Here is a 14,304-nt window from a genome sequence, read left to right on the forward strand (position 1 = left end):
CACACACACACACACACACACACACACACATATGCACTCATTCCATACCAGTAATTCATCGTCTTTATCACTTACTAGGAACAATCACCTTACTCTCTCTCTCTCTCTCTCTCTCTCTCTCTCTCTCACACACACACACACACACAGACACACACAGACAGACACACACACACACACACACACACACACAAACCAAACCACCAGTGTGTGACTACATTTCCCACACTTGTGCATGACACAGCCACAGCTCATATATCACCTTGACATCAAGGGAACCAACCTGGGGCAACTGGAGCTCTCACTCTCTCTCACTGTGTGTGTGTGTGTGTGTGTGTGTGTGTGTGTGTGTGTGTGTGTGTGTGAGAGAGAGAGAGAGAGAGGCTGTATTTCATGGTTTGGAGGTCTATATATTATGTGTAATAAGCTCTGATTGCCTCAGAGTTGATGTGAACCCAGAACAGAGCAGTCTGTCTGTACATCTGAACGTCTGCAGTGTAAAACAGAGTTTATCATGTTATTAATGTTTGATCAGCACCTGTGTGTCTTGCGCAAATTGTCTTTTTCTTTATTACTGTGGGTGCAAATAAGTGTGCGGTGTTGCTTTGTGACATTTTCAGCTTCCAGTTCCCTCTAAACCAGGGCTGCGGAAACTAAAACAGGACCTGAAAACAAAATCGGGTCATAATTACGTTGAACTTATAGCCTGCTGTACACCAGATGTGCATTTTGTTATGTGTATGTGCAATTTTGCTGTGTACATGTATGGAATTAAATGTCTTTTATGTTTTCCAGCACACTGCTGCGGTGAATGTGAAGGTGGGCGGCTCCCCTGCCCGGTTTTAAACCCAGCAGGGGAGGAACGGTCGAGAAACATGATTTGTCCTGAGACGCCCTCTAATGGACGAAAGTGAGCTGCAGCATGAGGAGCATGATGATGAACGCAGCCCGGTGTGTTTGTAAGTTCACACAGAGCGGTGTGTGAGACGCAGAGGCGGAGCTGCTGCTGACGACTTGAATAAAACTAAAGAGGAATCTGAAAATAGGCGACCTGCATACACTTCCTGCTGAGTCACTGAGGAGCCAACACACCTGAGATCTGAAACACAACAGAACAGAACAGAAAAGCATAGAATAGAGAGTTTATAATAGAATAGAAAAGAATAGAAGCACATAGAATAGAATAAAACAGGAGAATGGAATAGAATAGAAAAATAGAAATAGAAAATAGTATGGAGTAGAATAGAACAGAATAGAATAGAAAAGTATAAACAACAGCACAATACAATACAGTCGAAAGGTAAAGAATAGCATAGAAATTGGAATTAGAAATTGCTTTTTAAAAGTTAGATTTTAATAATTTTAGGTGGTAATATGCAGGTTGCAGTTCTGTCTGCAGGAACCATGAATAATCTGCGGATCGGTCATAAAAATTAACATTCGGATTAACAGCAGCTGGGTTGCGATGGGAGTGAAATAATCCTGCATTAATGAGGAAAATATTAATTCCATTCTCCAAAATGTGAATGTATTTTAAGCTTCAGACGTGTGGGTGCAGGTCTGTCAGTCAGAGACAAATATTATTCTAGTGGGTTGCAGGTGGGCGACTTATGTGCACATGCGTGTGTCACTTGTCCACCAGGGGGCGCTCACGGCCCACCAGTAGTTGAGAAGTGGTCTATATTTATATATTTTGCAAAAGAGCCACGCCTTCACACCGAGTTCTGTGAATACAGTAGTAAGTTTTTATTCAAACTTTATCTTAAAGACAAAACACAGTGTCACAGTGATTTGACCAAAAAATAAAATAAAAATAAAAAGTGCTTGCGAAACACAATCGAGCTCCCGGCTTGCCCCGCCTCCCCCGCAGTAAGGAACCCTGTCGATTACAGTACGTTAACTAGGATGTTAAGTCACACTCATGGCCACAAATCAAAGTCGTTTTTCCAAAGAGAAAGATGCATAGGAAACCTGACGCTGCAGCTACCTGTCACCGCATGACCGAACACAATCAACACATCCTACGTACAAAAAAAATAATAATAATATGAAATAAAATAATTACAGCAAATGCTACACAACATGCCGGCTGCCTAAAACAACAAAACGCCTTGTCATCTGGATTATCACCGAGTTGTTAAACGTAAACAAGAAGCAGAAATTGGAGGAGGTGCGTTTGGAGAAGGGTTTGAGGTTTTTTTTTTTTTTGTTTTTTGTTTTTTGTCTGATGCTTCAGCAGGGCAGTATCATCAGAGCGAGTGTTCAAACGTTGGCACAAAGACTCTAAGAAACACAGCCTCAGTTAGCAAACACGTGGCGTCCCTGGAAAGTTACAAAATGGAAATAAATATGTAAATAAATAAATAAATCTTTTAAGAAAAGAAAAAAAGAAGAAACACTTCATTTAGGAAGGTTTGTTGCTTTGCTTTGTTTTCACAGTCGTTCGCCGCGCCATTGTGAAACTTACAGGACTCCCTCATTTTTTTTACTCAGATCATCACCCATGTTCGCAAATTCAACCTCCCACCTGCTAACGACTCAAATCAGCGGCTCTCAATGTTTTTTTTTTTTTAGCACAAAACTTAATAAAATTGTGATCAGTCATGTTGATTCGTGATTAATTGCACAGGAAAAAGAGCAAAATCCTACAGAACAGTAACAGGGCCAAAAAAAAAACCACAATGCTCTTTGGAAAAATCTGCAAAACACTGAGATCAGTGACAACAGTCTGCAAAAAATGAAACCCAAATTTTGCAACGTAAAGTCAGAATTTCAAGGATAGAATTGAAAAATTGTGAGAACGGACTCCAAAATTTGAGATTGAAGTCAAAATTTTGAGGTTTGACGTCAAAAATGAAAGTTGACGAAGATTAGGATTGATTGTTTGAGGCGAAAAGGCCGGCGATATGGCTTCTGTCGAGGGGGTTGCCGAAGTTGGTGAGGTAAGCGAACATCACGAACGTGACCAGCTTGAAATTCTGGCTTTAATTTTGAAATTCGGATCATATTCTGAAAGGTCACTGTTTTTTTTTTTGTGGCCCAGTTACTCTTCTGAAGAATGCAGGGGATTGAACTTTGACATGATCGGTTTTTTTACTGGTAGAAGCCTGGAGGCTGCCAGCGCTGCTTATTTCACGAGTCATTTATCACAAATTGCCAGAAAAATGTGTTTGTTATAACTTTGATAAGTCGCCTCGCGGCATCCGATGACCCTGCAGGTTGAGAGCCGCTGATCTCAAAGCCCATCTTCCTATTTCCACGTGCTTTAGACCATTTCAAGTCCTGCTGCATCTCTGCCTGATCACATCTTTAATCAGTCGCTCCATCCTCTGCCTGTTCCCTCATCCTCTTCCCCTCTCTCTCTCTCTCCCTCTCTGTCTCTCCACCTGAACCCAAACCCTCTCTTCCCCGGTCATATTGGTCCCACAACATCCAACCACCGTCTCCACCGCTGTCATCGAAGCTGGCTACAACATAGTGGATTTATAAGCTTGGCAAATAGACAAAATACTGTAGTGCTACAATGTCGGAGGGAAAATCATCCCTCATGTGTGGAGTTGAATCTCCCACTTGCATTTTGAACCCCCCGCCCTCTAAACCCACCAAATGCCCGCTTAGTCCCAAACGAAAAAGATTTTGATCCCAAAGTGAAAATCCTAGCACCAAACCCTGAACCCAAAACATCCCAACCTTCAATCGAAAAACATTCAAATCCAAACTTTCAAAAGCAGGCGTCCAAAATCCCAACTTTCAAAATGAGTACATCCAAAACCCTAAATTGAAAACCCCAGACATTCAAATCTTAAACTTTGACCCCCCCAAAGCCTCACTTTCCCGACTCCCGTGTCTACCTAAGGCCAAACTTCTCCAAACCCCAAAAACCCCTCATGCTGAAGCGCCCGCTCCCAGACGGGTCAGCCCCCTTTAACTTAAAAACCTAAATCCTAATCCAAATCCGTCCCAGGAGCCTGTGCGGCTCGGTCTAGGAGCTGATGATCTGTCCTGACCAGGTCTCGTGCTTGGTGCCCGGGTTCAGGTGGGTGATCACCACCTCCACCGCCTGGATCTTCTGGTTCTTGGGAGGGATGGGACACACCTTGTACGTCATCTCATCTCCTTCCATAGGCACATACTCTCCTTCGATGCTGGAGAGAAAATAACAAAAACAAAAACAGGAGAGAAGCTTACAAAACAGTCACTGTGTGTGAGGATGTCGCCATCTGTATTTATAAAATATTAACAATTTGAACAGCAGGCATTTTTTTTCTACCAATGAATAGATTGTGTTCTTTACTAAACCTAATTTCCCTACAATCCCAGGTCAGATGCATTATGATATCAATTTATTGTTATTTGTTATCGCAAGTTGATGTAATTTAGCAAATACATCCACTGAGTGTGAGGGAAGCTCTGAAGCTGCAGGCAGATTGTCACTAAATTCAGTGTGTTTATAGAAGCATTTTCTAATAGAGCAGCACATACACTCAGTGGCCACTTTATTAGTTCCACCTTTATACTGTAAACTGGCTTCATATTTTGCTATCCACTTTGCTAGTGTAATGCTTGAAATTTGCCCACTATGGGACTAATAAAAGAATATCTTATCTTATCTTATCTTACAATCTAATCCAATCCAATCCAATCCAAGTGTTGTGCCATAAAGTTTCCTTTCCTGCTGCCTATAATGCTCAGGTTTTCTTGTTGTCACAGTAATAGAGGTGCTCATTCACTTCTATGTTTGGCATTGAGCTCATAGTTAGTGCTGCCGTTGGACTGGACTGTGCTTTATTGAGAGGTGTTTCCACTATTCTGTCCTCCTCATTGTATATAAATACGGAGGACAAAAAATCTGAAACACCTCTCAATATAATGTAGTCCAGTACAAGAGCTCTGCAAACTACAACCTCAATAATAATCATAGAATTAAATTGGCACATTCTCCACAATGTCAACACAAACTGAACATGATAAACTTTGTTAAAAGGTAGGATTTATGGCTGAGCTGCTGCACTGAACTGCTTTAGACTGTGCAGGTGGAGCTGATAAAGTGGACACTGGGTGTGTATGTAATATACTGCAGGCTGTATCTGTGTGACGGTTCAGTTTGTGATGTTATCTCACGAGTCAAGCAGCCTGAGATGAAGGCGACCCAGAGCGCAGAGAGCTGAAGCCACACTGAGAGGAACTGAAAAATAATCAGGCCTTTATGTGACCGCCATGAACGGACTCACTGTGCGAGAGTATGAAATCTGTATTTGTGTCCTCTCTTCACCATGAAGGCTCGGTCATGCTTGATTATTAGTTTGTGGGCGGGGAGCCTGGAGGTAAAGTCTGTTCATTTCTAAGAGAACATAATTATGGCGGTGGAGGCTACATCGTCATCTCACTGATATTATTCTCCTTTTTTTCACTTATTCCACATTTTTTGTGTGCTGAGTCTAAATGGTACTCACTCCCATCAACCATTGTGCAGCTTTTATTGTGAAATAAAAGCTACAACAAAGTAGAAGTAGGTTTCTCTTCCCATCTATGCTGACTGGGCTTTTACTGTGAAAGGTTCCACAATCTGTCATGGATCATTTGTTCTCTGTAATGGATCTGGTTTAAAATGTAGTGAAGGACAAAACAGAAGTACACAAATTCCTTCCAGCTCTGTGTTACTGCTTGAATCACTTTTCTCAAGTCAGTAAAGCTTTAAAGCTATCTCATTTGAACCCGTCATAACAGCAGTGAAAGGGAAATACAGTTAATTGCCAATTAAAGCAAAACCTAGATGTCTGCTGCTAATCAGTCTGCCATTTATCATCTTTTGATATTACAGCTGTTTGACACTTTTGACACAGCTATAAGAGCCAAGGTTATCATATTTTTCATTAGATTTTATTATTTGATTTTGATGTTTGTGTTCAATGTCAGTTTATTTAGTTTTTAAAGTGGGTTTGCTATTTTAGTATTTATTTTTTGAAAATGCTCAGCTTTATTTTGGGGTTTTTTTGTTAGTTTTGTCTCAATTAGTTATCATTTTTTGTAAAGTCTCGTTTTCATTTTTATTTCAGTTGACGAAAATGTCTCCTCACACCTAGTTTTTGTCATTTCATTAGTTTTCCTTAACGATAATAACCCGTGCTGCGACCTCCTCCGCTTGATGCACCTAAAGTGAACTGAGCGACCGGCTGTCTGGTCACATGACTCACTCAGAGATGTGGACGAAGATGTCTTCTCCTCCATGAGACGGGCGGATGAATCCGTGACCCTGAGACCTGGAGAAGTTCTTACACACCCCTTTAAATACAGGACCTGATGTGGCTCGCACCGTCCTGCACAGAGAGCGGGACACGGGGGGGTTAAAGAGGAAGGCACTTATAAATGAAGGTAAAATGTGTTGCAAGTTGACTGGGGGCTGGGCGATATGGACCAAATCAAATATCACAACATTTTTGACAACTCCATATTGTGGCAAAGTTGTAGGAATGACTGTTGGGGCTTTCATAAGCTATTTACACACTGGATATTTTTGCTAAACAACCATTAGTAATGAGGATATGATGACCAAGCAGGTTGAGACAAATAATAAACCAGCTAAAACAGGCTAATAAATTCAGAAAGTTGCATGTTTTTACTGTAATGCAGCCTTTAAAACCAGTAAAAGACAACACTTAGGCCATATCACCATATTATAATAGCTAAAATCCCAGATGACATATAAGAAAGTGATTTTTTTTTTTTTTTTTTTTTTTTTTGTATGTTAAAAAACAAATTGAATACCAAAATAAATAAGAGGGCATCATAAGTAATTTTACAATGATACACAGATGTTTAAGGCACCCACATGAGGAGAAAATACAAATCAGTGAGCAGCCAAAGTGCTTTGACAAGAACAAAACTTTGAGTGGATATCATCCCAACAAAAACAGCGCAATGTTATGCACTTGTAAGGCATTTTGGCTGCTCATCTGCTCCTTTCTGATGTTTCCTTGCACCTTTATTTATTAAAACCCCATGAAATAGCATCAACACTAATTTTATGTACTCGCTGTTGTAACAGGATTATAATATGAACATATTGTGAGGATGGATCATTCACCCCTCCTGTCAAACAGAGAAGAAGAAGAAGAAGAAGAAGAGAATACCCTGAACACAGTGGTTAGCTTAGTTGCCTTGCTCAAATGATAAATTATTTTGCTTCATTCGAAGAAGGAGCACCTTAGTTTTCACCTAAAGATCAACATCAAGCAAGACTTCCAGGATTTTGTTGCTAAATGGGATTTCACCTGCCCCACTAAAGAGCAGCTGTCGTATGACTAGACCGGCGTTTCCTTCTCACTTTGTCCGGTAGAAGTTTGTTGAAAAATTTTGAAGGCATCTCTGGTTGAAATGTTTGTTTTTGCCTCCCGGTGCAGCGTGAGGTCATCATTATTACAGACACACTGGTTTCCAGGATGTAACAGGACATAATTTCCTGGAGACTTTAAACAATACTACATACTCAGAGAGGTAAAATATAAAGATTTTGATAGCCTGATGAAAACACCAACACTAAAACCAGCTATGATCATCACCAACCTGGGATGCACACACACACGCACACACACACACACAAGGAGCACTGGTACTCACGCTGAGTAGGTGCGGGTGCGTTTGGTGGGCAGGGGGCTGGGCAGCTCTCCAGGCTGGGGCGGCTTCCTCTCCCGCTCCCACACCCGGCTGCCCTCCCTCAGGAAGGGGAAGGAGAGCTGCAGGGGGGTGCGGGGGGACGGGAGGGGCAGCGGGGGGTCCGCCGGCGAGGACGGGTCGGGGTCGGCCATCTTTACCACCTCTGGGTTGGCTTATTTGATTTGTTCTTTCCTTTGTGGGCAGCCTCCAAAAGCACACTCGAGGAAGGAGGGAGAGGAGGGTCACACCTCCTGCATGGCCGGAGAGTGTCGCTGAGGCTGAGGAAGACTCTGCTGAGGAGGTCGAACAGGTGGAGCAGCTTCCTCCTGAGTCAAAGCGAGACAGAGAGGCTTTCTCAGATCTGACAAACAGGAAGGTGAAAAGTTACAGCGAACTAAATCAAAATCCACCCACAGGGACTTTTTCTCTGTTGCATCTCCTCAGTCTGTGATGTTCAGTAAAGGGCTGCAACTAATAAGATGTCGAAAAATCATTGTTTTCAACTGACTAAAAAATGATTTTGTTCTATAAAGTGTCTTAAGCAATGGCATGTGCTGATAACAATTTAACAAATACGAGCCCAAAGTGTTGTCTTCAAATTGCCTCCTTAGTCTGACCATAAAAAACAAAGATAATTTTAGGGTGAAGCTGGATTCAGCAATGTTTGGCACTGATAAATGACTTAAATTATTCATCAAAAATTCTGGTAGGTTCATTTTCTTTTCATTGACTTATCAACTAATTAACTCATTTCAGCTCCAGTTCAGTGCAGTCAGGGAATTATTTTGATATCGCTTTTTGTTGTTGTCGTCTCCATTTTCCGTCAACCTGCCTCGTCTTCTTCTATTTCAGGTTCCTACGTGTCCCAGAATGCCTTTTGACAACCTCCAGAGAATGCAGCGGGAGCAACAGTGACAATAAAGTTTAAACACAGACTGTCTTGTTGCTGCTCCAGCGGTGCAGAAATCAGCCTCGGTGCCTCTCCTGCGATGGTTTTCTGCCTGTATGTTTGTTGAAAGTCGGGGCCAAACAGTGACACCTGAACCCGACATGTAGGGGCCTACCACTGACTCTTTAGCTCACTGCAGTGTTTTCTCAGTGGTATGTCACAGCGTCTGTACGTGTCTCAAGTTTTTTGCAAAAATAAGAGACAAACAAAATGAGCCCAAGCACATGAGGCACATCTTATTTTCCAAAGCCTTCCAGTGTTTCAGAGCGGATCTGCCCTTTAAGTCCACCTGGGCGGTAGAAACAATAAGCAGACGCACAAAAGCTGGAAGTCGCTGTGACCAAAAAATGGCACTAACAAAGCCATTTGATTTCCAGGGGCCCGGCTCTGATCTCAGTGGCTGTGAAAATGCCTCAAGACATTTTGAATAACGACCCCTCCTCCATGGGCTGCAGCCCGGCTCATATCATCTCACTTTATTACATTAAAATCCCCAGTTAGACGCAGGCGGACATCCATTATTGTTCCTGTCGCCTTTATTGAGGCAACAAGAGCTTCACTGAGGCAGGCTTTTCTTTATTTTGAAGAATGACTCAGGCTCTACGCCGCGACACAAAACCCAATTATTTTGAAACTGCGAGCACTGATGTGTGTATCATTAGCTCAGTCACAATAATGACACTCATTACCAACACACACACACACACACACACACACACACACATCACAGTTGTGATAAAAAGGCCAGCGCCGCTACTCGCTCTTCGCAACGAGGCAACATCTGCAGACTGAAGGTGTGACCAGTCTAAGATTGATGAGGTTGCTTAGGCTGCTTTCACTGCTTTCACACACACACACACACACACACACACACACACACACTAAATATAGCAGAGTGCAGAATAGAGATGTCTTAGTCTAACCTGAATAAGGACGTACAAATTTCATGTGACAAATTCAAACTGGAGCTTTAATTCTACCAGCTCTTATTTCTGCAGAAATAATCTCATTGGTTGAGTTGAACCTCAGTGGGCGGAGCCAAAGAAACACGTCAATCTAGCAACTTCTCAGACTATACTTCTCAAAGCAACCGGTGACAATCCTGCCTTCTCTTTCAGGCCACTGGGAAAAGTGTTTTTGTGTGTTTACTCCCTTAGCGTTTGGTGACAAATCGGCCCGGCGCTTCCCACACACACACACACACACACACACACACCGCTAGCCCTCCTTCCTTCCGCTGAGAGTAGAGTCATGCAGCTCAGAGATTCACATGCAAATTAGCCGATGACATCATCTGGCAACTTCCAATGAATTTCTGAGCGGCCAATAGTTGCTTTCACTGGGGGAGAGTTGGCAAAGTGGACTAAAGCCTGGAGAAAAAGGCAAAGGGGAAGAGAGGAGGAAGCTAATACTATGAAGCCGAGTGCTGAATGAAAAACTGAGGGAAAAAATGCACCTGTCTAAAAATGCATCTGTCATGTTATTTAGGTCGGGTCGTTAGCCATTAAAATGGCGTGGGGTAATGAGATTAAACACCTGGTTACCCTACAACAAAGTATGTTAATGTTCAAAAATGGTTGTAAACGAAATTTCATATCTATTAATTACCATTATAAACATTACTTTAAGGAATACTCCGGCGTTTTGGGCAAAAATCACCTTTTACCGACTTATTCAGACTGAGAAAGATGTTAGACACCATTTTCACCTCTGTACGTCCAGTGGTTCGGTTTCTATGGGTAGCATTTTATGTTAGCTTAGCATAAAGACTTGAAGTCTATGGGAGTCGTTAGCCAGACTCCATAAAAGTGAAATAATAAACCTTACAGCAGCTCCGAAACTGTCTGATTTACACTGGGTGAGTCCGCGTAAGTCAGAAAAAGAGTATTTCGCCAAAATGCTGGAGTATTCCTTTAATGTTTATTTATGGTATCTTTACATAAAGGCAAAGCGAGGCAAGTTTATTTACAGTTCCTTTCAACACATGGCGGTTCAAAGTGCTTTAATTAAGATTGAAGAGGTGGCTAAGAAAAACACGAAATGAAGTTATGTCATGAGGTCTTGACTCGACAGGTCCTGACAGGTTTACGACTCGATTACACGTCTGGCATGATTGCTTATGGTTACCATGGCAACGACATGGCCCTGCCACCAAGCAGGATGTGCCGTAATCTCACCGTGGCAGTGGATCGCACATGGCTTTTAGCCTCGATGAGTGAAAAATGTCATTTTTCAGAGGCACTAATGAGCAAATGTCATCACTCTGTCATGTTTGTAATCCAATAGCTTCCCTACAATATAAAAATGTAAATGTTTAATACACAAACCAGAACGTTAAACACAGATAGATGGGGCTCCCGTCTTGCTGGCGTTTGAAAGATGGCGCCCAACTGCCCCATCTCCTCCAGCCTGGTCGCCTCTTTAATCTCTCACCCTGTTTTTTTTTTTTATTATTCAGGAGTCATGCTGAAAATGGCTGATGAGTGAGACAGGTTTTTATCCTGCTGACATCACACCGGCTGCTGGCAGAGAGATGACACACACACACTCACACACATCTGTCTGCATGGTGGCACTAATCTGCGATATAGAGTTACACAGCACAAATATGTAGCCTAAATAATTCATCAGCCCACTTACAGCCGGTCAGACGGGCCTCTATAATGAATACACAGCGGACGGGTGGACGGTCGCTCAGGCTGGCATGTCAAAGTTAATGAAACAGGGAACCAGGGGGTGTCAGCAGAGCTGTGAAAAAAAACCAAAAAAAAAACCCAGCACATCTCAGATCAGATGGAGGAGGTGAGGAGATGGAGGAGCGCTCGGGAGGGAGACAAAAGCCAAAAAAAAAAAAAAAAAAAAAAAAAAAAAAGGAAAAAAGAGCAGCTCCCTGTGAATCCAGGGCACTGAGGCTGTCTGTACCCCCTGCATCAGCATGGGAGGCACGTAACTCCTCTGTGTATGGGTCCACACACACACACACACACACACACACACACACACACACACACACACACACACACACACACACACACAGTTTAAACAGCACGGGGCTTTGAGCAACAGACAAGGCTCGACTTTAAACTTTAAATAAGCCTCTTTATGGTGAAACAAGGGGCTGCAGCTCTGACACTGACCCTTTAATTTTTATTTTCGGGGCTTAGAATAAAGTCAAGCAATGGCAGCCTATCCAGCTTAAATAATTCACTACAAAATAAAAGGCCCCCCTTCTCTCCCCCAGGCGTCTTGATTCCAGAACATTCTCATATTGTGGCAGAGGGGAGAAAAAAAATTATCCTCACCCCGAATCGGCTGAAGAATGAGATGCGCCCCCCCCAAAATAATAATAGAAAAAGAAGCAGGATTAGATATGAAAGATGATAATATAGCCGATAAATTTGCCATAAAAGTTATTAATCACTAAAGCGGTGTTTTATCACCAAACTGGTCCAAACAAACGCCGGATGCCCGATTGAGGGAAAAAAAAACAAGGCAGCCTGGATCTGTGTGCAGCAAAACGCCCAGAAACCGGATTCATCTATCGGTTTTTCTTACCGTGGAAAAAACGCTGAGCGGCCGTCAGTCCGACGTGAAATGTCCCGGCTTTGGGGCGCGTTATATAAAACAATTATGTAATTTAATCCAATAAAAGCTGCACGGACATGATGTGGCGGAGAATAAGTCGGCGTGTCTTGGTATGGATGTGGCGCACTCGAGCAGGGATGAAAAGCAGCAAATGAAAAGCAGGGAGACGGGGCGGGGGGGGATGGAGGGGGGATGGGGTGGGGGGGTTACTCTGCCGACACAATAAAAAAAAAATCTTTTATTATAAGACACAATACAGTGTTGGTTTTTTAAGTTCAGCCCCGCCCACACCCAGAGTTTCTCTTTTCTGTTTTCTTTCTTTCTTTTTTTTTAATTCCTATATTTTCGTTTTTGGGATGTTAATTGGATATTTGGTGGATTGTAAGGCTGGATATCTTTACACACACACACACACACACACACACACACACACACACACACGCAGACAGACAGGTACCACATGTGTCTGAAAGTCATTTAAAGAGATAATCTGCACTAAAAAAAATAAAAATGTGCACCGTTCCTCCGAGCTTATTGATCTTATCGGTTGATTGTTTGAATCTGATCATTAATCAATATATTAGGGTTTTTTAGGTTTTGTAAGAGGCAAAGCTTTGCAGTGCACATGTTGAACCTTTTTGAGCTCATTTCTCCAGTTTTCGTGCCCCTATTCTTGTTGGGAGTTTTCTTATTTGCTTTTAAATGTGTTTTTGAATTACTTTGGGTCACATAGTTGGATTAAATATCTGTGTAAATACAGTTTGACTTGATTTGATTTAAACAGCTCTGTTTCTGTTCTGACCTGTGCAACTTTGAAAATTGTAAAATAACCTGAGAGGGGTTCATATTGCCACTGCAGTGGCGTGTGTGTCATCATATGGTGTGTTTTGACATTGTGTGGGAAAACTGCATTTCTTTTTTTCCTTTTTTTTGTTGTCAAGATTGTGTGAGAAGTGAGTTGTGGAATGAGAGGTGTGTGAAACAACTATTTGACCTCGTCCTTGTTTGCCTCTCTTTCTCTCATTTTCAATACGTAAATGTCAAGTCCTTGTAGCTTTTTTCATAAAATTTGTATTATTGAATTTGCTCTTACTAATAAATTGTAGGCTACTCCTCCATGTCTTAGGAAGTAACCTGTTGTCCTAAGCCTGAAAATTGAAGCTCCAAGGCCATATGGGTAAATTGGTGCTCTCAAAAGATATTTACACACGAGATCTTTCATAAGTAATAATGAGTGATGTGGGTATGATGACCATGCAGGCAGAGGCAAATGAAAGTACAGCTAGTATGTTAAGAAAAGTGCCTGATTTTACTGTAAAGCAGCCGTAAACACCACCATGACATCAGACAAAATCTAATCCCTCTTTTCACAATATCAGTATAGAAGTCACATAAGAATTTTGTCCTGTTGAAAGGCTTAGGAATGGCTGGGGTCAGAGCCATGGGGACAAAGGGTGTGTGTTTGATGGTAACAGGGGGCACCCAGAGTTGAACTGGGGACCTCTTGATCTGCAGTCAAATGCTCTGCCACTGAGCTATACCCCCTGACACATGAAAAGGCCCAATGTCACAGTCTCACTTCACATTTGGAGGAAACAGTTCATTTTTCCTTCCCAAAGGCCAAACTAAACTCAAACAATATGTTGGACCTCTAAGCACAGACCAATTGGCCATATAAACCGATGCAACGGGCCTTTTTTTCTGAATCCTGGATATCAACGCGTCCCTGTCGTCTCTTTTTCACAAAGATTTTAATCTCTTTCATCTGTTTATGTTGCATTAGCGGCATTCTTTATTCACTATCTTTGTTCAAACATTTTATTAAGCATTTTACTCTCATTTTATTTTTTGTCTTGATCACTTTGCATGGTCATTTTGAAATTAAAAGATGTTGAGTATATCATGTGCCCTGGCAGCCCACTGGGCAGTGTGTGACACAGACCATGGAGACGAGGTTTTTCAAATCAGGCCTACACATCAGGGCTGGGACCATATCTCTTATGGATAGTATCTGTTTAATACTATCAGGATACTTGGGTGCCCATTTGATATGGATTGTGATTCTTAATTACCGTGATTCTACAAGGATTTTTGAATCATCCTCTAATTTGTGGTTGTAA

The 14,304-nt window shown here is 42.1% G+C and overlaps 1 protein-coding gene and 1 non-coding gene across 2 annotated transcripts; both read right to left on the reverse strand.

Moving 5' to 3' along the window:
- Positions 1 to 2,167: 2,167 nt before the first annotated feature.
- Positions 2,168 to 12,299, reverse strand: csdc2a (cold shock domain containing C2, RNA binding a). The gene is made up of 4 exons (XM_030078090.1): positions 12,155 to 12,299; positions 7,615 to 7,976; positions 6,192 to 6,314; positions 2,168 to 4,142 (listed from the first exon to the last, which is right to left on the reverse strand). The coding sequence occupies exons 2-4, from the start codon at positions 7,800 to 7,802 to the stop codon at positions 3,980 to 3,982; spliced, it is 474 nt and encodes a 157-aa protein (XP_029933950.1). The 5' UTR covers positions 7,803 to 7,976; positions 12,155 to 12,299; the 3' UTR covers positions 2,168 to 3,979.
- A 1,358-nt stretch (positions 12,300 to 13,657) lies between these two features.
- trnac-gca (transfer RNA cysteine (anticodon GCA)) lies at positions 13,658 to 13,729 on the reverse strand. The gene has a single exon. It is a non-coding gene; the product is annotated as a tRNA-Cys (tRNA).
- Positions 13,730 to 14,304: the final 575 nt, after the last annotated feature.

This window comes from Myripristis murdjan, chromosome 19 (assembly GCF_902150065.1).
Source record: "Myripristis murdjan chromosome 19, fMyrMur1.1, whole genome shotgun sequence".
NCBI lineage: Eukaryota > Metazoa > Chordata > Actinopteri > Holocentriformes > Holocentridae > Myripristis > Myripristis murdjan.